Source organism: Ostrea edulis, chromosome 2 (genome assembly GCF_947568905.1).
Source record: "Ostrea edulis chromosome 2, xbOstEdul1.1, whole genome shotgun sequence".
Classification (NCBI taxonomy): domain Eukaryota; kingdom Metazoa; phylum Mollusca; class Bivalvia; order Ostreida; family Ostreidae; genus Ostrea; species Ostrea edulis.
In genome coordinates, this window is record NC_079165.1 from 79,521,740 (window position 1) to 79,540,210 (window position 18,471).

The 18,471-nt window shown below is 33.7% G+C and overlaps 1 protein-coding gene and 1 long non-coding RNA gene across 16 annotated transcripts in view; both read left to right on the top strand.

The window, feature by feature from the left end:
* The window catches only part of LOC130051896 (uncharacterized), a 3,514-nt gene extending 472 nt beyond the window's left edge, over positions 1 to 3,042 (top strand). The window contains exon 2 of the long non-coding RNA XR_008800157.1: positions 147 to 3,042. This is a non-coding gene — a long non-coding RNA (uncharacterized LOC130051896). The remainder of the gene's footprint in view (positions 1 to 146) is intronic.
* LOC125678643 (uncharacterized) overlaps positions 1 to 18,471 on the top strand; it is a 54,728-nt gene that overhangs the window by 24,057 nt on the left and 12,200 nt on the right. For 4 of the 15 annotated variants that reach the window (XM_056154963.1, XM_056154965.1, XM_056154970.1 and 1 more), the window contains exons 6-10: positions 6,012 to 6,237; positions 9,698 to 9,736; positions 14,572 to 14,643; positions 16,027 to 16,143; positions 16,532 to 16,549. In XM_056154963.1, the coding sequence (XP_056010938.1) occupies positions 6,012 to 6,237; positions 9,698 to 9,736; positions 14,572 to 14,643; positions 16,027 to 16,143; positions 16,532 to 16,549 (472 nt within the window). The remainder of the gene's footprint in view (positions 1 to 6,011; positions 6,238 to 9,697; positions 9,737 to 14,571; positions 14,644 to 16,026; positions 16,144 to 16,531; positions 16,550 to 18,471) is intronic. The other 11 variants (XM_056154964.1, XM_056154966.1, XM_056154971.1 and 8 more) reach the window with 3 other exon arrangements.

An 18,471-nucleotide genomic window follows, 5' to 3' on the forward strand; every position in this document is an offset into this window, starting at 1 on the left:
GGAAATTGTATCATTCTTTAGGTCTTTGGTTTGATCTATATGGAAAATGGCCATGAGGAAACGCAAAATTGTAAGTTTTTCTGACATTGCTATGCTGTCATCTTTTGACTTCACATCATCTTAATCCATTTAAAAATTTATTTCAGACTTCCCGAGTTCCCTTCTCTACAATATGATAATATTTACTAAAGGACTGCCTTGCCATTCAAGATTTCAAGATGAAAACAGGATTCTTCAGTGAATTCTTTGAAGAATGTGATGTTGTGGAACTATGATGATGTGTTATGTATAACAGTAATTAATCTTCAGTAACTTTGTCATCAGTGACTTTTTATAGACTGCAAAGGACAAGGGACGTTATTGGCTATATACCGCCGAGATTTTTTTCATTTTTTCAACTTTCATACTATGCTTAATTATTCTTTTTATTTACACAAATAGGATGTTCTTCTAATCCCACTTACATGAAAATGACGTAATATTTTATTATGACGTCATGAATATACGCTAAAGATGAGCTGTTTAGCGGAATCTGTTGATTTGAAATAAATTATGAATAAACTTTAGCAAAAACTAATACTTTTGCATGCAACAACCAGATTTATATTTTGCATGTTTAATTATCCATTAATATTCTTCTTTCATTATCAATATGGTGTCGGTTGTTGGCTGCAAACAATATGAATTTTAAAAAAGAATGAATGCGAAATCGGCTGTTTTCGATACACAAAGTCAATATTTTGCATGTTATAGAACTGGAAAAAAAAAATTTTGCATGCAACAACCAGATTTATATTTTGCATGTTTAATTATCCATTAATATTCTTCTTTCATTATCAATATGGTGTCGGTTGTTGGCTGCAAACAATATTAATTTTAAAAAAGAATGAATGCGGAAATTGGCCGTTTTCGTTACACAAAGTCAATATTTTGCATGTTATAGAACTGAAGCAAACTGTTCCATCATTTAACCTCATAAACTTTTACTTTCTTTGCGATTTAATAAATACATGTATGTCCAGTCAAACAATTAATGCGTTACCTAGTTTGCCATAAAAATCTGCACCCAATAAATGCAGATGATGTCTGCCTTTCGAGTCACGGAGGCGGATCAAAAATCCACCGCATGATGAATGGAAATTATTCTACTTTCGTTTTTAAAGGTCACGGGAATATGTTTGGACGTCCTAACTTTTCAAAATAAGATTATTTAAGAATAAATTGCATTAAAAAAAATAATAAAATCAAAGACACACATAGACCTTTAATAACTCGAATTTATTTTCTTTTTACAAAAATCGGACCAAAATTCGTTCATTTTCGGCAAAAATGGGTACTGATACGTTATATCTCAAGAGCTAGATAGTTAGGATGTCTGTTACTTTTTTCGCTAAATTTTAAACTATCTTTTATACAAATATATCAAATATAATGCGGGGTTTTTTTTTCTTACATCATTTTTTACGTACATGCATGTATGTATATATGATGCATGTTGAAATTAAATATTACTACATTAGTAATTAGATATTGATTCCAAAGGTTCTTAAAACGGTTTAAATTAAATATAAAATAACAGCAAATCATTATTTATATCTTCCAGCGAGATGTGGTTTCTTTAAAACTTCGAAAACCTGTGATCGATTTGAAACTTCGACCATTGTGGTGGCAGATTTTTATTTCTATATTGCATATGATTGATTGATTGAATATTGTTTAACGCCCCTCTTGAAAATATTTCACTCATGGAGACCTCACCACTGCCGGTGAAGGGCTGCACAATTTAGGCCTATGCTCGGCGCTTATGACCATTGAGCAGGGAGGGATCTTTATCGTGCCACACCTGCTGTGACACGGAACCTCAGTTTTTGCGGTCTCATCCGAAGACCGCCCCATTTAGTCGCGTCTTACGACAAGCGACTTACTCAAACCCGGATCCCCACGGGTTCATATATATACATGTATATGTAATAGATGCACATTTACAGGTACGCATATATAACAAAGGTAATTGGGCAGGATGAACATGTGTATATATACATGTATAGATATAAATTTTCAGACAACGTAGTATCGAGGAGGGGTTGCCCCTCCACTTTGAGGGGGGGGGGGGGTGATGTTGACCATTCCCTTGCTATGGGAACAACTTGACCAGCCTAATGACACTTCAACTTTTATCAATCTTATAAAATATATAATATATGTGTTGTGATGATTGTTACTAAAAGTGTATATTAGTATTGACGTACGCCCCCTCCATGATTAGGAATACTGGAGTATAACCGTAAGGTGATGTAGACACCTCTCTCTCTCTCTCTCTCTCTCTCTCTCTCTCTCTCTCTCTCTCTCTCTCTCTCTCTCATGTCAAGGTGTTCTGGATAGGCCTGGCCCGCACATTGAAAAACGAAAATACATGCATGATATTTATTAAATTCATTTTTATAAAAGGTCTGTTGTAGTTACATATACTGTCTCTTGGAAATAGACACGTAGCATCATTTATCGGGGGGGGGGGGGGGGGGGGGGGGGGGGGGGGGGTCGAAGGGATAAGTTGGTAGTTAATTAGCAAATGAAAAAAAACCTTTCTGCCTGATCTTCGAATTCTTAAATCGTCGGGGGTGGAGGGTTATCCTTCGCTACATGGGTTCAATTAATAATTTTAAGCCTATTTTTTTCTCATTCAATACTACTATCAAGAATATGGGGGGGGGGGGGGGGGTCACTCAATATATCCTTATTCGCATATGAAAATAAGTGCCTGGGAAAAGCAGTTACATATACCACATTGTCTATACATGTACTCAAACAACTTCCCAGAGTCCGTTCTAAATTTGGACTGAATGTCGGTGCATGCAATGACATGCCCACTGACTGATTTATTTTCATTTATCAAAGATGAACACTATATGGAGAGAGAGAGTTGGAACTACTTTGTTGACCATTTAGGGGAATGTAAAGATATAAACACGGACACATTTTTGTGAGGCTTTTAAATACATTGGACGCATTTTTGTGAGGTTTTTAAATGCATTTGCTATATGAAATATACCATCTGAAGTTACATGCATATTACTTGACGTGTTTTACTGTACCCAAGAAAATGATATCCCATTCATGCAACATAAATTTGTATCGTTTAGTATATGTACATTTACCACACTTTATTCAATATATTTTGTAAATACCCACAGCATATTTTATTCGTATGTACTGTAACATGTATATTGCATACACATGTAAGCAGACCTATTATATAGTCCTTGGTGTACATGGCATAACAAGTACATGTAATTTTATCCGACTCAATCGACAATTTTTGACAAATACACGCATTATTTTCCTCACTAATTAACACAAGATTCTTCCGCAAAATGTCTATGACCACGATAAAGTTGCATGTAAATGAACTATATATTTTCCATAGCATGCCAGTTTTCAATTGTCTTTGATCTCAATGAGTATTTTTATATAAAAAGTTAAAATTGTAACTTTTAGAAAAATATTCTAGAAGAATCAGGGGACTGTCAATCCTATAAGGTCGATGACGTCGTTCCGAAAAAGCGACCGTCGGAAGATAGCGTCAGAGTTAACAATGCAATATTGTAACGTTATTTTCTCAATATCAGCAACAAGTAAATGGTACATGTTATATATGAATGAAACGAGAAAATTATCACCTTTCTACCTGCAAAATATGATCGGTTTTTGAAGCGCGGCCAATTTTGGCCAATAACGTCCCTTGTTCTTTAATGTTGATGATGAGTATTATATGTCATTTGCACTACTAACATGATTGATAAACATATAGAAACTCTTTATTGTCTTTATTCAATGTAGCCAGTTATAGGCTATGGAATACCCCCTATTTTTTTCCCAGCTGGTATGAAATAGAATTGAATCAACTTAGCCAACAACAATATTTAAAAATAAAACCATGATTGTGCTGCAATGTCATCTAGACTGACTGATAAGCAATCTGCTGAAATACAATATCATATAGTGATTTATGATAAAAGCTGAACAAAGCTATGTTCTAAGAATAATCATAATATATATGATATGTAGTATATGCCCTCTTGAATAATGTGCATGAAATATAGATAAACAGTATGAGTCGATGCACGCGTGCCAGGTTGCGACACAAAATTTTGGTCCAGTGTGAGCCCTGAAAGTTTGTTCTACTGTATTTGGTATACTTGTAGTTTTGGTTTGTAAAGTGAATCTGGCTCTGCTTGCATTCATTTTTTAGTTCACCTCAGTAAACTCAGGTGACCTATTGCAATTGTTTGTCAGCAATTGAACATTTTTAACTTCTTTTTGATAACTACTCTTCCAATTCTATTCAAATTTGGTATGAAGCATCTTTTGGACAAGGGGGACATAAATTGTAAATTTCAGGACTTACAATGTAGATCTGCACCCCTAGGGCCTGTGGGGCAGGGCCAAACTAAGTATATAGTGTTATGTGTAAAACACTTTACTAAATTGAAACTAAATGGATAGTATTTAGAAGGAGTATATAATATAGGTAATCCTTTACCAAAATTGTAAATTTCATGATCCTTGGCGGGGGTTGGTTGGTTAAGGGTTTGGTTTCATGGTGGTGTCAAAATTAGTATAATACTTTGAAGGACTTCTTTAAGTTTGCTGATACTGTATAAAATCTAAATGCATATTTAGGAATAGTAGAAAAGGTTGCACAAAAGAAATGGTGAATATCACAACCTAGGGTTTTGACTCTAGAATGGGTCCAAATTAGTCCTATCATTTTAAATTATTGTTAATACATATGTTATTTAACTTGACTTTCATCAGTGTATGAACTTTTGAGGGCATTGAAGTTTTAAGAACACATCTTGTTTTATTCTGTTGCTGAATATTTAGAATTTAGCTTAGATATTCGGAACAGGAAATGTTTTTCTAGGTTTCATAGCCCTTGTTGGGAGTAGTGATACTTTTAATTTGTGCTGCAGGTAACCAATAAGGCCTGTGGGCCTCTTGTATAAAAACTTGAGAAACAATGTTAGATACCGTATGTATTTAACTCTGCATAATGTTATGCATCTCCACATTTTTTATTGTTAATACAACATCAGCTGCATTTTTTACTCCAGTAAATTCATTTCATGTATAATCATTCTGATGATAACCACCCCAGTCAACCAAATAAAATTCACACTGCATTCTCATGATGTGGTTGTGATCTGTTTTATTTCTTCAAATTTATTTATAAATATTGTCTGACGTTAAAAAAAAGTAGATGGAGTCAGAAAACCAGAAACACACATAAATTTTATTTTGGCCTCACAATAATTTAATTTTTATGTCCCCACCGCAAAGTGGTCAGGGCATATAGTTTTACCCTTGTCTGTCCTTCCGTGATGCCCAGTTTTCCAGACTTTTTTTCTAAACGCCTTGAGATATTGAGTTGATTTTATGTATGCAGGTGTATATTGATGAGTTACAAATTTAATTTGAGTTTTAAGTTTTGTTCTGGTTCCTCGAGTTTTGTTGTAGTTGTGCCCCTTTTATAAAGTATGTATTTATTTTATGGCTGTACATATTAAAACATAAAGGATTGTTGTTTAGTTGTTCATTGTACTAAATGTGTGTAACATACAATCTGAATACCACATAATCATTCAGTGCTATACTTCAATGGATTTCCCACATTTGACTTAACTGCAAATGGGGGCATTCATGTCGTGCTGACACATCTAGTTTTTCTGAGAAGTTTGTCCCTTTAGAACGTATGAAAGGCTTCTATATTGACCACATAGGTTAATATATATTATAATATATATAATGTTGGTGCAATGCCAGTTCCATATTCCCATCATGCTAAATCCATTCAAAAAAACATTAGTATATGAAGATAATTTGTTATATTTTATGCATAGCAGTGATTGTCATTCATTATGTGTAGCATTGTCATTCGTTAGGTGTAGTGTTGTCATTCATTGTTGGAGCATGGGCTGTGTGAAGTTATTTACTTTTTCTTTCATTTTTAGACAATTCGATGGTGTGCGAAAACTGCAAATACTTTTACCTTTACGGGGCTTCCTCAGACCCCAATCCACTCTGAAGCCTCCCTCTCCGGATGCCAGTACACTCGTTCCAGTACGATCACCTACAACCTGACTAACAGCGACACCTACACCCAGTTCTTGTGTGAATCTGGGAATTCTGGACTGTGTGAAACCGGGACAGCCAAACAGTATTTCAATATAACTCTAGGTGAGTGCTCCTAGGTAAATGACACTGCTTTTTAACTATTCTCATCATTTTGTTACATCACTCATGCATTATCATTGTCTATAATGACATTTTAGCTCTGTAATGTCTACAAGGCTCTAATAATGGGGGTGTCATGATAAAAGTCATTTGCTGTGTTGAGACACTGAGGTACACAGTTCACCTTATTGTAACATGTCTGTGGCAATGTGTTGACTTACAGTCTGTATATTACAAATAACTCAATTTAAAGATCATATCATTTTCAGTCATTTTTCTATTCATTGATTCTACAATTCTTTTGTAATTAATACACAGAAGAGTTAATTCTTGCAAATTGCTCCATATTTGCAATGTAAAATATTTACTAGTGCATTCCCTTAGATAACATTCATCACAACTGTGGCATATCATAATAGAGCCAGACAGTTAAAATATGATGTCATAATGAAGCCACAATTGATTCAAAGACTTCCCTGAATATTGAAATCATAATTAATACATATTACCCATGAAATTCAATCAGTAAATGATCCCATTGGGTGATATTAGAATTGATCACAGGACTATCAGCATTTTATATTGATCTTTTTCTTTTTTTTTTTCTTTTTTTTTTTTACATCTTTGAGTAGAGAGGCAGCACAGCAGATGCAACATGACACCCCTATGTTAACTTTATAATTCTGTCCTTCATTTCCAAGGATGTCAATGTGTACTGGCATTGTAACCCCAAAACGATGAATACTACTAGTCTACCTGGGCCCCTACACAAGATGTTGATACAGTGCAGATTTATATATCTTTCCTTATAGCAGTAGTAGATATAGTCTTGGGATTTAAACCACTACTCTAATGACCCTGGCTATCAGAATATATTACTAGTGAAATTGCTCTACAGAATTTCATATTGGGCTCATGAAAGTTGCTGTAAATCTAGTGCTTTGAAAGACTGATAAAAGATGATTCCTGTTAAAGCTAAGTGCTTTGAACTGAAAATTCAAACTTGATGAGGATTTAACTGGATTTTTACACAATGACAGTTTCACTGCTGTGTGATGTCACTGTTCTCTGTCCACACATTGTTATGCCCCCCTCAGGTTTGGGGAGGGGGGGGGGGGGCATATACATGTAGTTGGTATGTCCTTTATTGATATTTGTTTATAGCATTCACATTGTCATTGCATAATGTTGATCCCTCTACAGTTTGGATTTACAATTATATTATTTGGTGTGAGAGGGATTTTTGTCGACCAGTTTGTTATTTTTGCCCTATATAAGCATATTGTTTGTTGTATATTATTTTGATACAGGGCTACGACATACTTGGACATGTGGAACACACTTTTGTATATACTCTTTTTTGCTGCTTGATAAAACACTGATGCTGCAGGCCTGATTACAATAACAAGCTTGTAACAATTTAATTTACCATTTGGGAAGTGACTTTACTTCAATTGTTACTTCTTTAAATATTCCTCATAGATTTCATGTAGTGATAATGCAGTGTATATTAGATAGAAATCTAAAAAGATAATACACTCTGGTGTGAGTTACCTGTAATATAAAACATCAAGTCCAGTAATGGTTATCTGAACAGCAGCTCGTTCATGTAGAACAGGAATTTGGAGGAGGGAAGATTTTATTTACAACAGGCCTGCAGATTTCCATGTCATATACTGAACCGCATAATAAAATGAGGGCTGTCACTCCCCTCAAAGTTACACCAAATATCAGATTCTTTTCCAATGACAAAAATTCAACAATTTTCCCAATTTTATGAGCATTTCCCAAAACTCTTATCAGACGTTTGCAATTAAAGAGAACATTGCATGGTCCCTATACCCAAAGCTGCTGTGGCAGGCCTGAAAATGTCACACATGCTTATATATATCAAAAAGCTTTAGGCTATAGCTATATATGTAAGAAAGCATATGAATGTAAATTAAGTCCAATAATTCATAAATTTTACAAACATCCAAATTTTCATTTTTATCAGCAATTCTTAGTGTGACGTTTATTTTGCGGTTTAGTATATTTCAATTACATATCTCTGCCCTATTCATTTATTATCATGATTTCACACACATTATTTTTTAGAAAATTCAAATGGTAAGTTCTTTATGTAAAAAGATAACATCTTTATGCTACCCCTGGGTCACCATTTGCTTTTAGTAATTGAATCATTCATCTATCTGCAAGTAGATGCACTGTAAATCATAATACAAAACAGCGCTCATGCATGAAATTTGAGAGGTTTTTGTGGTTTTCTTTTTAAAGGTACTTCATTATAAGGAAATTAAACATTTTGGGGTAAAAAAAATTGTCTATTGATGATGTTGAAGAGGCAAGATTTTAGAAACACAGTCTTGCAAGTATTGATGATTTACAGTATGTCTCACAATCTGTCTGGCAGTGAAAGTTAACTTCACCTGAATTAAAAAAAACTAGAGGTAATCCATAAACCTCAGGACTGAAAATGAACTTCACCGGGACTGAAAGTGAACTTCACCGGAACTGAAAGTGAACTTCACCGATTAAAACAAGTAGAGGTCAAAATCCATAAATCTAAGTAATATCTTCCTTGTTATTGATTTCTGTCAGTGATTATATATATATGTATGGATCAGGTATACCTTTTTAAATTGATAGTGTTAAAGTTGTGTCTGAAAATTTGAATGATATACCATATAGTGACAGTGTTAGAAATTTCACATTTATGTCATTTCTGTTGGAGAAGGGAGATGGGATATTTCTTTGAATATGTGTTGAAGTTTCTAAGATATTTTACTGTCTTAAGAACATTCAAAATTGATATTTTTCAAAGGGTATTGGATAATTCTACATATTCTGTTCTTGATTCAAGAAGAGTGGATAATCAGATGAATTGAATTTTTTGGATGACAGATTGGGGGGGGGGGGGGGGGTAATGTCGATTCACAATTGATGATTGTGATGCCCATTTACTAAGCGTAGTTAGTTTTTGATTACTAATGCTTTTATGTCTGTTCATTATTTTCTTTTATCTTGTAATCTTTCTCACATTTAACTTTTTAAGGATATCTAACTTTGCACATGTTATGACTATAGCACATGTCAGTATATGTAACTGTTGGTTTCTATTTTTAAGTAATTGAATTTCCAGACACACAAAGAGCTCTTCATGGATGAAGAATTTGTAAACTCAGCAATTATTAAATCGGATCTCAAATACACTGTGTATTTTATATCATATGCACTCAATCTAATTCTATGTAGTATTGTTTTGTTAAATCTTATATCATTATTAATATAAGTTTATTTATAAGGGTTTGAAATGTGTGAATTCTTTTTGTGTTCAAGATCAGAGGTCACAATAATGGCTTCAGCACCAATGAATTAAACAGGAAATTATCTATTTTGTTCTTCTGGCATACAGTGTGTTGCAATGACAGCAAATAACTTCAATCTTTCTTGTCTTTTACAGAAGGCAATACTGGTACAACTAATACCCGCACATCAACTGGTACGTACAACTCTCATGTTTTCCAACTTCCTGTAGATTTAAGCTTTCTCCACTGGCTGGTAAATTCATACATGACTTGTACCTGGTATCGCAGTTACTGTCTGTCCAGATTTAGTGTTACTGAGTAGGTTCTACAACATTACTGCCTGTCCAGATTTAGTGTTACTGAGTTAGTTCTACAACATTACTGCCTGTCCAGATTTAGTGTTACTGAGTTAGTTCTACAACATTACTATCTGTCCAGATTTAGTGTTACTGAGTTAGTTCTACAACATTACTATCTGTTCAGATTTAGTGTTACTGAGTTAGTTCTACAACATTACTGCCTGTCCAGATTTAGTGTTACTGAGTTAGTTCTACAACATTACTTCTGTTCAGATTTAGTGTTACTGAGTTAGTTCTACAACATTACTATCTGTTCAGATTTAGTGTTACTGAGTTAGTTCTACAACATTACTGCCTGTTCAGATTTAGTGTTACTGAGTAGGTTCTACAACATTACTGTCTGTCCAGATTTAGTGTTACTGAGTTAGTTCTACAACATTACTATCTGTCCAGATTTAGTGTTACTGAGTTAGTTCTACAACATTACTATCTGTTCAGATTTAGTGTTACTGAGTTAGTTCTACAACATTACTGTCTGTCCAGATTTAGTGTTACTGAGTTAGTTCTACAACATTACTATCTGTTCAGATTTAGTGTTACTGAGTTAGTTCTACAACATTACTGTCTGTTCAGATTTAGTGTTACTGAGTTAGTTCTACAACATTACTGCCTGTCCAGATTTAGTGTTACTGAGTTAGTTCTACAACATTACTATCTGTCCAGATTTAGTGTTACTGAGTTAGTTCTACAACATTACTGTCTGTTCAGATTTAGTGTTACTGAGTTAGTTCTACAACATTACTGTCTGTTCAGATTTAGTGTTACTGAGTTAGTTCTACAACATTACTGCCTGTCCAGATTTAGTGTTACTGAGTTAGTTCTACAACATTACTATCTGTTCAGATTTAGTGTTACTAAGTTAGTTCTACAACATTACTGCCTGTCCAGATTTAGTGTTACTAAGTTAGTTCTACAACATTACTGTCTGTTCAGATTTAGTGTTACTAAGTTCTACAACATTACTATCTGTTCAGATTTAGTGTTACTGAGTTAGTTCTACAACATTACTGTCTGTTCAGATTTAGTGTTACTGAGTTAGTTCTACAACATTACTGTCTGTTCAGATTTAGTGTTACTGAGTTAGTTCTATAACATTACTGTCTGTTCAGATTTAGTGTTACTAAGTTCTATAACATTACTGTCTGTTCAGATTTAGTGTTACTGAGTTAGTTCTATAACATTACTGTCTGTTCAGATTTAGTGTTACTGAGTTAGTTCTACAACATTACTGTCTGTTCAGATTTAGTGTTACTGAGTTAGTTCTACAACATTACTGTCTGTTCAGATTTAGTGTTACTGAGTTAGTTCTACAACATTACTGTCTGTTCAGATTTAGTGTTACTGAGTTAGTTCTATAACATTACTGTCTGTTCAGATTTAGTGTTACTAAGTTCTATAACATTACTGTCTGTTCAGATTTAGTGTTACTGAGTTAGTTCTACAACATTACTGTCTGTTCAGATTTAGTGTTACTGAGTTAGTTCTACAACATTACTGTCTGTTCAGATTTAGTGTTACTGAGTTAGTTCTACAACATTACTGTCTGTTCAGATTTAGTGTTACTGAGTTAGTTCTACAACATTACTGTCTGTTCAGATTTAGTGTTACTGAGTTAGTTCTACAACATTACTGTCTGTTCAGATTTAGTGTTACTGAGTTAGTTCTATAACATTACTGTCTGTTCAGATTTAGTGTTACTAAGTTCTATAACATTACTGTCTGTTCAGATTTAGTGTTACTGAGTTAGTTCTACAACATTACTGTCTGTTCAGATTTAGTGTTACTGAGTTAGTTCTACAACATTACTGTCTGTTCAGATTTAGTGTTACTGAGTTAGTTCTACAACATTACTGTCTGTTCAGATTTAGTGTTACTGAGTTAGTTCTATAACATTACTGTCTGTTCAGATTTAGTGTTACTAAGTTCTATAACATTACTGTCTGTTCAGATTTAGTGTTACTGAGTTAGTTCTATAACATTACTGTCTATTCAGATTTAGTGTTACTGAGTTAGTTCTACAACATTACTGTCTGTTCAGATTTAGTGTTACTAAGTTCTACAACATTACTATCTGTTCAGATTTAGTGTTACTGAGTTAGTTCTACAACATTACTGTCTGTTCAGATTTAGTGTTACTGAGTTAGTTCTACAACATTACTGTCTGTTCAGATTTAGTGTTACTAAGTTCTACAACATTACTGTCTGTTCAGATTTAGTGTTACTAAGTTCTACAACATTACTATCTGTTCAGATTTAGTGTTACTGAGTTAGTTCTACAACATTACTGTCTGTTCAGATTTAGTGTTACTAAGTTCTACAACATTACTATCTGTTCAGATTTAGTGTTACTGAGTTAGTTCTACAACATTACTGTCTGTTCAGATTTAGTGTTACTGAGTTAGTTCTACAACATTACTGTCTGTTCAGATTTAGTGTTACTAAGTTCTACAACATTACTGTCTGTTCAGATTTAGTGTTACTGAGTTAGTTCTACAACATTACTGTCTGTTCAGATTTAGTGTTACTGAGTTAGTTCTACAACATTACTGTCTGTTCAGATTTAGTGTTACTGAGTTAGTTCTACAAAATTACTGTCTGTTCAGATTTAGTGTTACTGAGTTAGTTCTACAACATTACTGTCTGTTCAGATTTAGTGTTACTGAGTTAGTTCTACAACATTACTGTCTGTTCAGATTTAGTGTTACTGAGTTCTACAACATTACTGTCTGTTCAGATTTAGTGTTACTGAGTTAGTTCTACAACATTACTATCTGTTCAGATTTAGTGTTACTGAGTTCTGCAACATTACTATCTGTTCAGATTTAGTGTTACTAAGTTAGTTCTACAACATTACTGTCTGTTCAGATTTAGTGTTACTGTGTTAGTTCTACAACATTACTGTCTGTTCAGATTTAGTGTTACTGAGTTAGTTCTACAACATCACTGTCTGTTCAGATTTAGTGTTACTGAGTTAGTTCTACAACATTACTGTCTGTTCAGATTTAGTGTTACTGAGTTAGTTCTATAACATTACTATCTGTTCAGATTTAGTGTTACTGAGTTCTGCAACATTACTATCTGTTCAGATTTAGTGTTACTAAGTTAGTTCTACAACATTACTGTCTGTTCAGATTTAGTGTTACTGAGTTAGTTCTACAACATTACTGTCTGTTCAGATTTAGTGTTACTGAGTTAGTTCTACAACAATACTATCTGTCCAGATTTAGTGTTACTAAGTTCTACAACATTACTGTCTGTTCAGATTTAGTGTTACTGAGTTAGTTCTACAACATTACTGTCTGTTCAGATTTAGTGTTACTGAGTTCTACAACATTACTGTCTGTTCAGATTTAGTGTTACTGAGTTAGTTCTACAACATTACTATCTGTTCAGATTTAGTGTTACTGAGTTAGTTCTACAACATTACTGTCTGTTCAGATTTAGTGTTACTAAGTTTTACAACATTACTGTCTGTTCAGATTTAGTGTTACTGAGTTAGTTCTGCAACATTACTGTCTGTCCAGATTTAGTGTTGCTGTTACTCATTTTCATCATTTGAAGTTTTATTATTACTTTCAGCATGAAATTACTAAAATTTACATCTATAGAAACTGCCAGTGAACATTTATATTTAGAGTGAACATGTCTTTTCCAATCAGACTGTGGTTGACTGATTTTAGAATGGAAGGCATAATGGTTATTTGGAGATAAGTCTGTTAGCTTTTTTTTTTTTTTTTTTGGTACAAATTCGTGTTACAAATTAACATGCAATGAACAAAGATTTCTAATGCTCTTGGAGATTTGATTGACTGTCTGCAGACATGCATCCATTGAATGCAGTTTGCCTTATTGATGTTCATTATAATTCCATTGTTATATGTTACAATTCTTTTAATTGGAGAAAAGTAAAGCTATACAGCTGAATGGTAATTTACACATCAATAAATCTGAAAACGTGATATACTCATAAGCTCCTGAAAACAAATAACGTAATGTACAGAGACATTGAAATTATGTCTCCCCTCTTTTAGGGGGAGACATTGTTTTTGTACTTTCTGTCCGTCCATCTGTCTGTCACAAGATCTTGTGAAGGCCTTCTCCACCTGTATGGCTTATCGGATAGACTTGAACTTTGTTCAATGCTTCATTGCCATTTGTAGATGTGCACATTTTCAAGACAGGAGGATCCAATTATTTATATAAAATACAGTGGAAGAGGAGTGGATGTTAAAATAGCTTGTGAATGCTTCTCCTCCTATATGGCTTATCTAATAGACTTGAAATTTTGTACAATGCTTCATTGCCATTTGCAGATGTGCATATGGTAGGGACAGGAAGGATTCAATTGTTATCCTTAAAGTTATAGTAGATCTGAGGGGTGAATAGTGTAAATTAGTTTGTGAACACTTCTCCTATGTGGTTTATCGGAATTCTTAATGTCTATGTTCTTGCTCATGCTTTCTCCTCCATACCATGCAGTATATTAAGGGGAGGAGGTTGCATTTGGAGCACTTCCTATTTGGGCAGCTGGGTAGACATTTGTTTTTCATGAAAAATGTGAATTTCCAAGTTGTTCTTGATGAATGACTCCAATATATTGATGTGGTTTTTCGGAAGTGGGTTTTGTATTACAAGGATAAAATCTTTATCTGTCGATATTATTTGTTGAGATGTTGCCGTCACGACCACACTAACAGAGACGACCGGTACTACAACTTGTACGAAGCGTACTCTGCAGGCCGGTAATACAACCATAATACACCTCACTGCCTGCATGGGTCTTTTTCAGCATATGTGTGCATTTTGATTATCAGTCATTTGTAAACTTATCTGTCATACAGAATGCTCATTTTTTATTATGTATGTCATACTTTGTATAAAGAAGTCAACCGGCTTTTTTATATATATATATATATATCGAGATATAATTTTCGTTAACATAATTGTTAAAGTGTGAAAATTAAGATATGACATTAGGAGTATATTAATGTTATATTATAACCTCTTTAAAATTTTATCCTCCAACTATCTGTGATGATGGTAATTAATTTTTCTAGCATTGTTGTATATTTCAGATACTGTACACATACTTTTTTCTACAAGGTCATAATAATTCCACAAGGTCGTAATAATTCCACAAGGTCATAATAATTTCATGGAATCACTATTTCAGTATAATATGGGGGTCCAAAATTGTGCAGCTTTTTTTTTTATCCTAAAAAGTTCATTGAATAATTAATTCTTAATGCTTTGACAACATCCAATCTTTAAAATATGTATTCAATCTAAGAAATGCTCACAGTGAGTTGTAACTATTGCGCATTTTTTGCACTAAATGTATACTCATTCCATAGATGGCAATCAGGGTGTGAAGGCTAAAATCATTTTGTGAAACTCCACCCATGCCTTATATATCAAACCCATGAGTTCACCACAAAAATCTTGAGAAATTTCATCATCTAATGCAACGGTTGCACTGTGAGGCAGTGTCGGAATCCTGAAAACAGAAATGTGGCAAATACAATCAATATTCATAATTTTTTTAATTAATAACCTTTGTTAGTGATCAATTTCACTGCCATACACATGATAGATATGTACATGGATGATAATCTACAGTCACAATAAGACTTACCAGTTCATTCAATGTCATTTCTCATCTAGAATATCATAAAGTACAATGTGACAAATCTACAGAAAAGTGCAATTTCATTCCACACTAAAAAAAAGAAAATATGTCGACAGTATTCTGAAAGTTTCTTCTTTAATTTTGAAACATGTCTCTTTGGTCACTCAGTCACTTTAAAATTCTGTCAGTTTTCAGTGTATTAGATGTAAATGTCTACTGCATAATGGTCATTCATATACAGATATACATATATATATATTTCAAATTATATAAACCGGTATTTCAACATATCTGGGAACTGGGTATGTAAAATTTACGAGATTTTATGAAGCTTTCAAAGAAAATGTTGAAAAAATAAAGAAGGAAGAAATTAAGATACAGGATGCTGAATATTTGAACAGTTTGCCTTCTGTTATAAATATATAAACTTAAGTCTCTTTTAAGATAGTTGTAACTTTAATTAGGCAGTTGTAGATGGATGTTATGTACATTACAGATACGGACGATGCAGGGATCATTGCAGGGGGCGTGATAGGAGGTCTAGCAGTTCTGATTCTCATCATTCTTTTGGTTTACTTCCTGGTTCTGCGCAAGAAAACGGACGGCGAAACTTGTAAGTTGTCACACCTGTACTCGCACACTTATAATTTACCTTTACAATTTGTGTGACATTTCCTTGTCCCGAATGTTGATGATATTGTATCACAAAGTGGTAATCGGTGTAGATGTACTTGTAGGCCACATTCACTTGATCCCTTCATTGGAAATTTATTTAAATGATGAAAATTGGCATAGGAATTATTTTTTTAATTGTGCGAGTTTGTACTAAATACAAAAACTACTTTCACTTTGAAATTGCCTCCTACCGGTTTGACACATGTCTAGATGTTTTAAGGAATTGCCAGAGACACAAAGTATGGGAATAAATTTTCATTTTATTACTTTGCTATTTTAACCCTGATTATGAACATAACAAAGCCAATTATAATTATTTTTATCAGCAACAGACCCTGCCAATGGTAACTGTATAATAATATCTTGTATTGGTACATGCATATATTCTAGATTGATAGTCTCTTCTAATCAGTGTGTTAATTTCAAATAATTAGAGCTCCATCTATAAAATTTGAGCCATTTCGTATCCAATGTCATGAATTTATTGATTAATTGCACGAAAAAATTATCTACTGTTTAATGTTTAACGACAACTTCATACCTCAAAGCTCTCACAAATTTTGTGCAAGAATGAAATGAATGCATGCTTTCAGTGTCTGTATGCATTGTATATTAGTCTTACTATGAGAAAGACTAATATATATTTACACATGTTAAACTTTCCCAATGACCCAGAATGCAAAAAAGCATGCTTTCAGTGTTGATATAGACATTTCAGTGTTGATATATACATATATGTGTGTATTTACTTGATGCATATGTACATGTAGTATTGTGCAAAAAAAAAAAAAATCTGGATATATATTTCATTTATCTATAGTAAATTACAAAGGATAACACAAGGGTAACATATTTAAGTGTAATATACTTGAAGCCAGATGTCAACCAGACCCCCCCCCCCCCAGTTTCGATCTATACATTGAGCTATTTGCTGATGCATACGATCTACACGATTGTCTACGAATCCATGCAGATCCATCCAGATGTTCATGACTTCCAGTCCGCAATGTTTACCTGGGCAGCATTCAAAGATTGTAGTGGCTAACCTAGGGGCTTGGTATGGTGGCTGATTTGTGCCATTTTATACTTTATCATCTTTTTGTTATTTGGAGGCGAAAAGACAACAAACCGATGTTTAGTGACTTTTTGTCTCGAAATAACGAGAAGACGACAAAATGAGAATATTAGCTACTTTTTGCCTCAAAATAATGAAAAGACAACAACACATTGCACAAATCAGCTACCATACCTAGCCCCTAGGCTAGCCACTATGATCTTGAATACAGCCCTGGCTAGTTTTCGTCCACACAATCTGTCATAACCTGCCACACGTTTTCCAGTGAGACAGCAGGCCATTCTATAACAGTCTGTGCTGACCAGTCCCAAGTGTACGCCGCTGTGTGGGGTCTCGCATTGTCTTCTTGCTGAACGTATCGCAGATCATATCAGCAGTCCCTCCAAATATTTCACAATATATTGTTACCATTTATATTTCCATTCACAGAAACAAGAGGCTTCAAACCCAACTTATTTATTACACCTTACACTGTTACAGCAGTCAAGAAATTTGGCACTATTTTCTGACAATGTCTAATCTTTGGCCCCCCCCCCCCCCTTTCCCTTTTTTGGCCAGAACTTGGACAGTGTATCTCAGACTTCCCTTAATGAAATCTCCAGATTATCATACACAGTATACATTGATAGGTGTGTTATTTCACTTAATTGTGATTCTGCTTTCGTATAGATTTAGGAGATGTTTTCTGTTATAGATTTCTGACATCAAATAGTGACAATTGAAATCAATTTAATAAAATCTGTCCCAGTATTCATGTGTACAGATTAATTAGAAAACCTATTTTTAAAATAATCAAGTTTTAGTTGCATACTGAATCAAAATTTTAAAATACACTGTTAGAAAGAGGCTTTTAGATACAAAAATTTCTACACAGTTGTAGCCAACAACCTCAATCAGGATTTTCTTTGCACAATACTATATCGTGGTTTTCTTTATGAAAAGCTGTGCACATCATCTACATCAAATGTGCAACATTATCGTTATGAATTTCAGAAGTTTTACATAGAATTAACTAAGAAAAGAAATGATACTTTCAGTTAGCAAAGTTACTATCATGAATACATGGAGTTGTTGTCTACCTTCTCATCAATCTAACAAGAATGTATTTATAGTCAATAGACAGGAGCTGTACTTCTCATACAAAGCATACTATATACATGGACTGTACTCTATAACTGTATAATGAAGTCG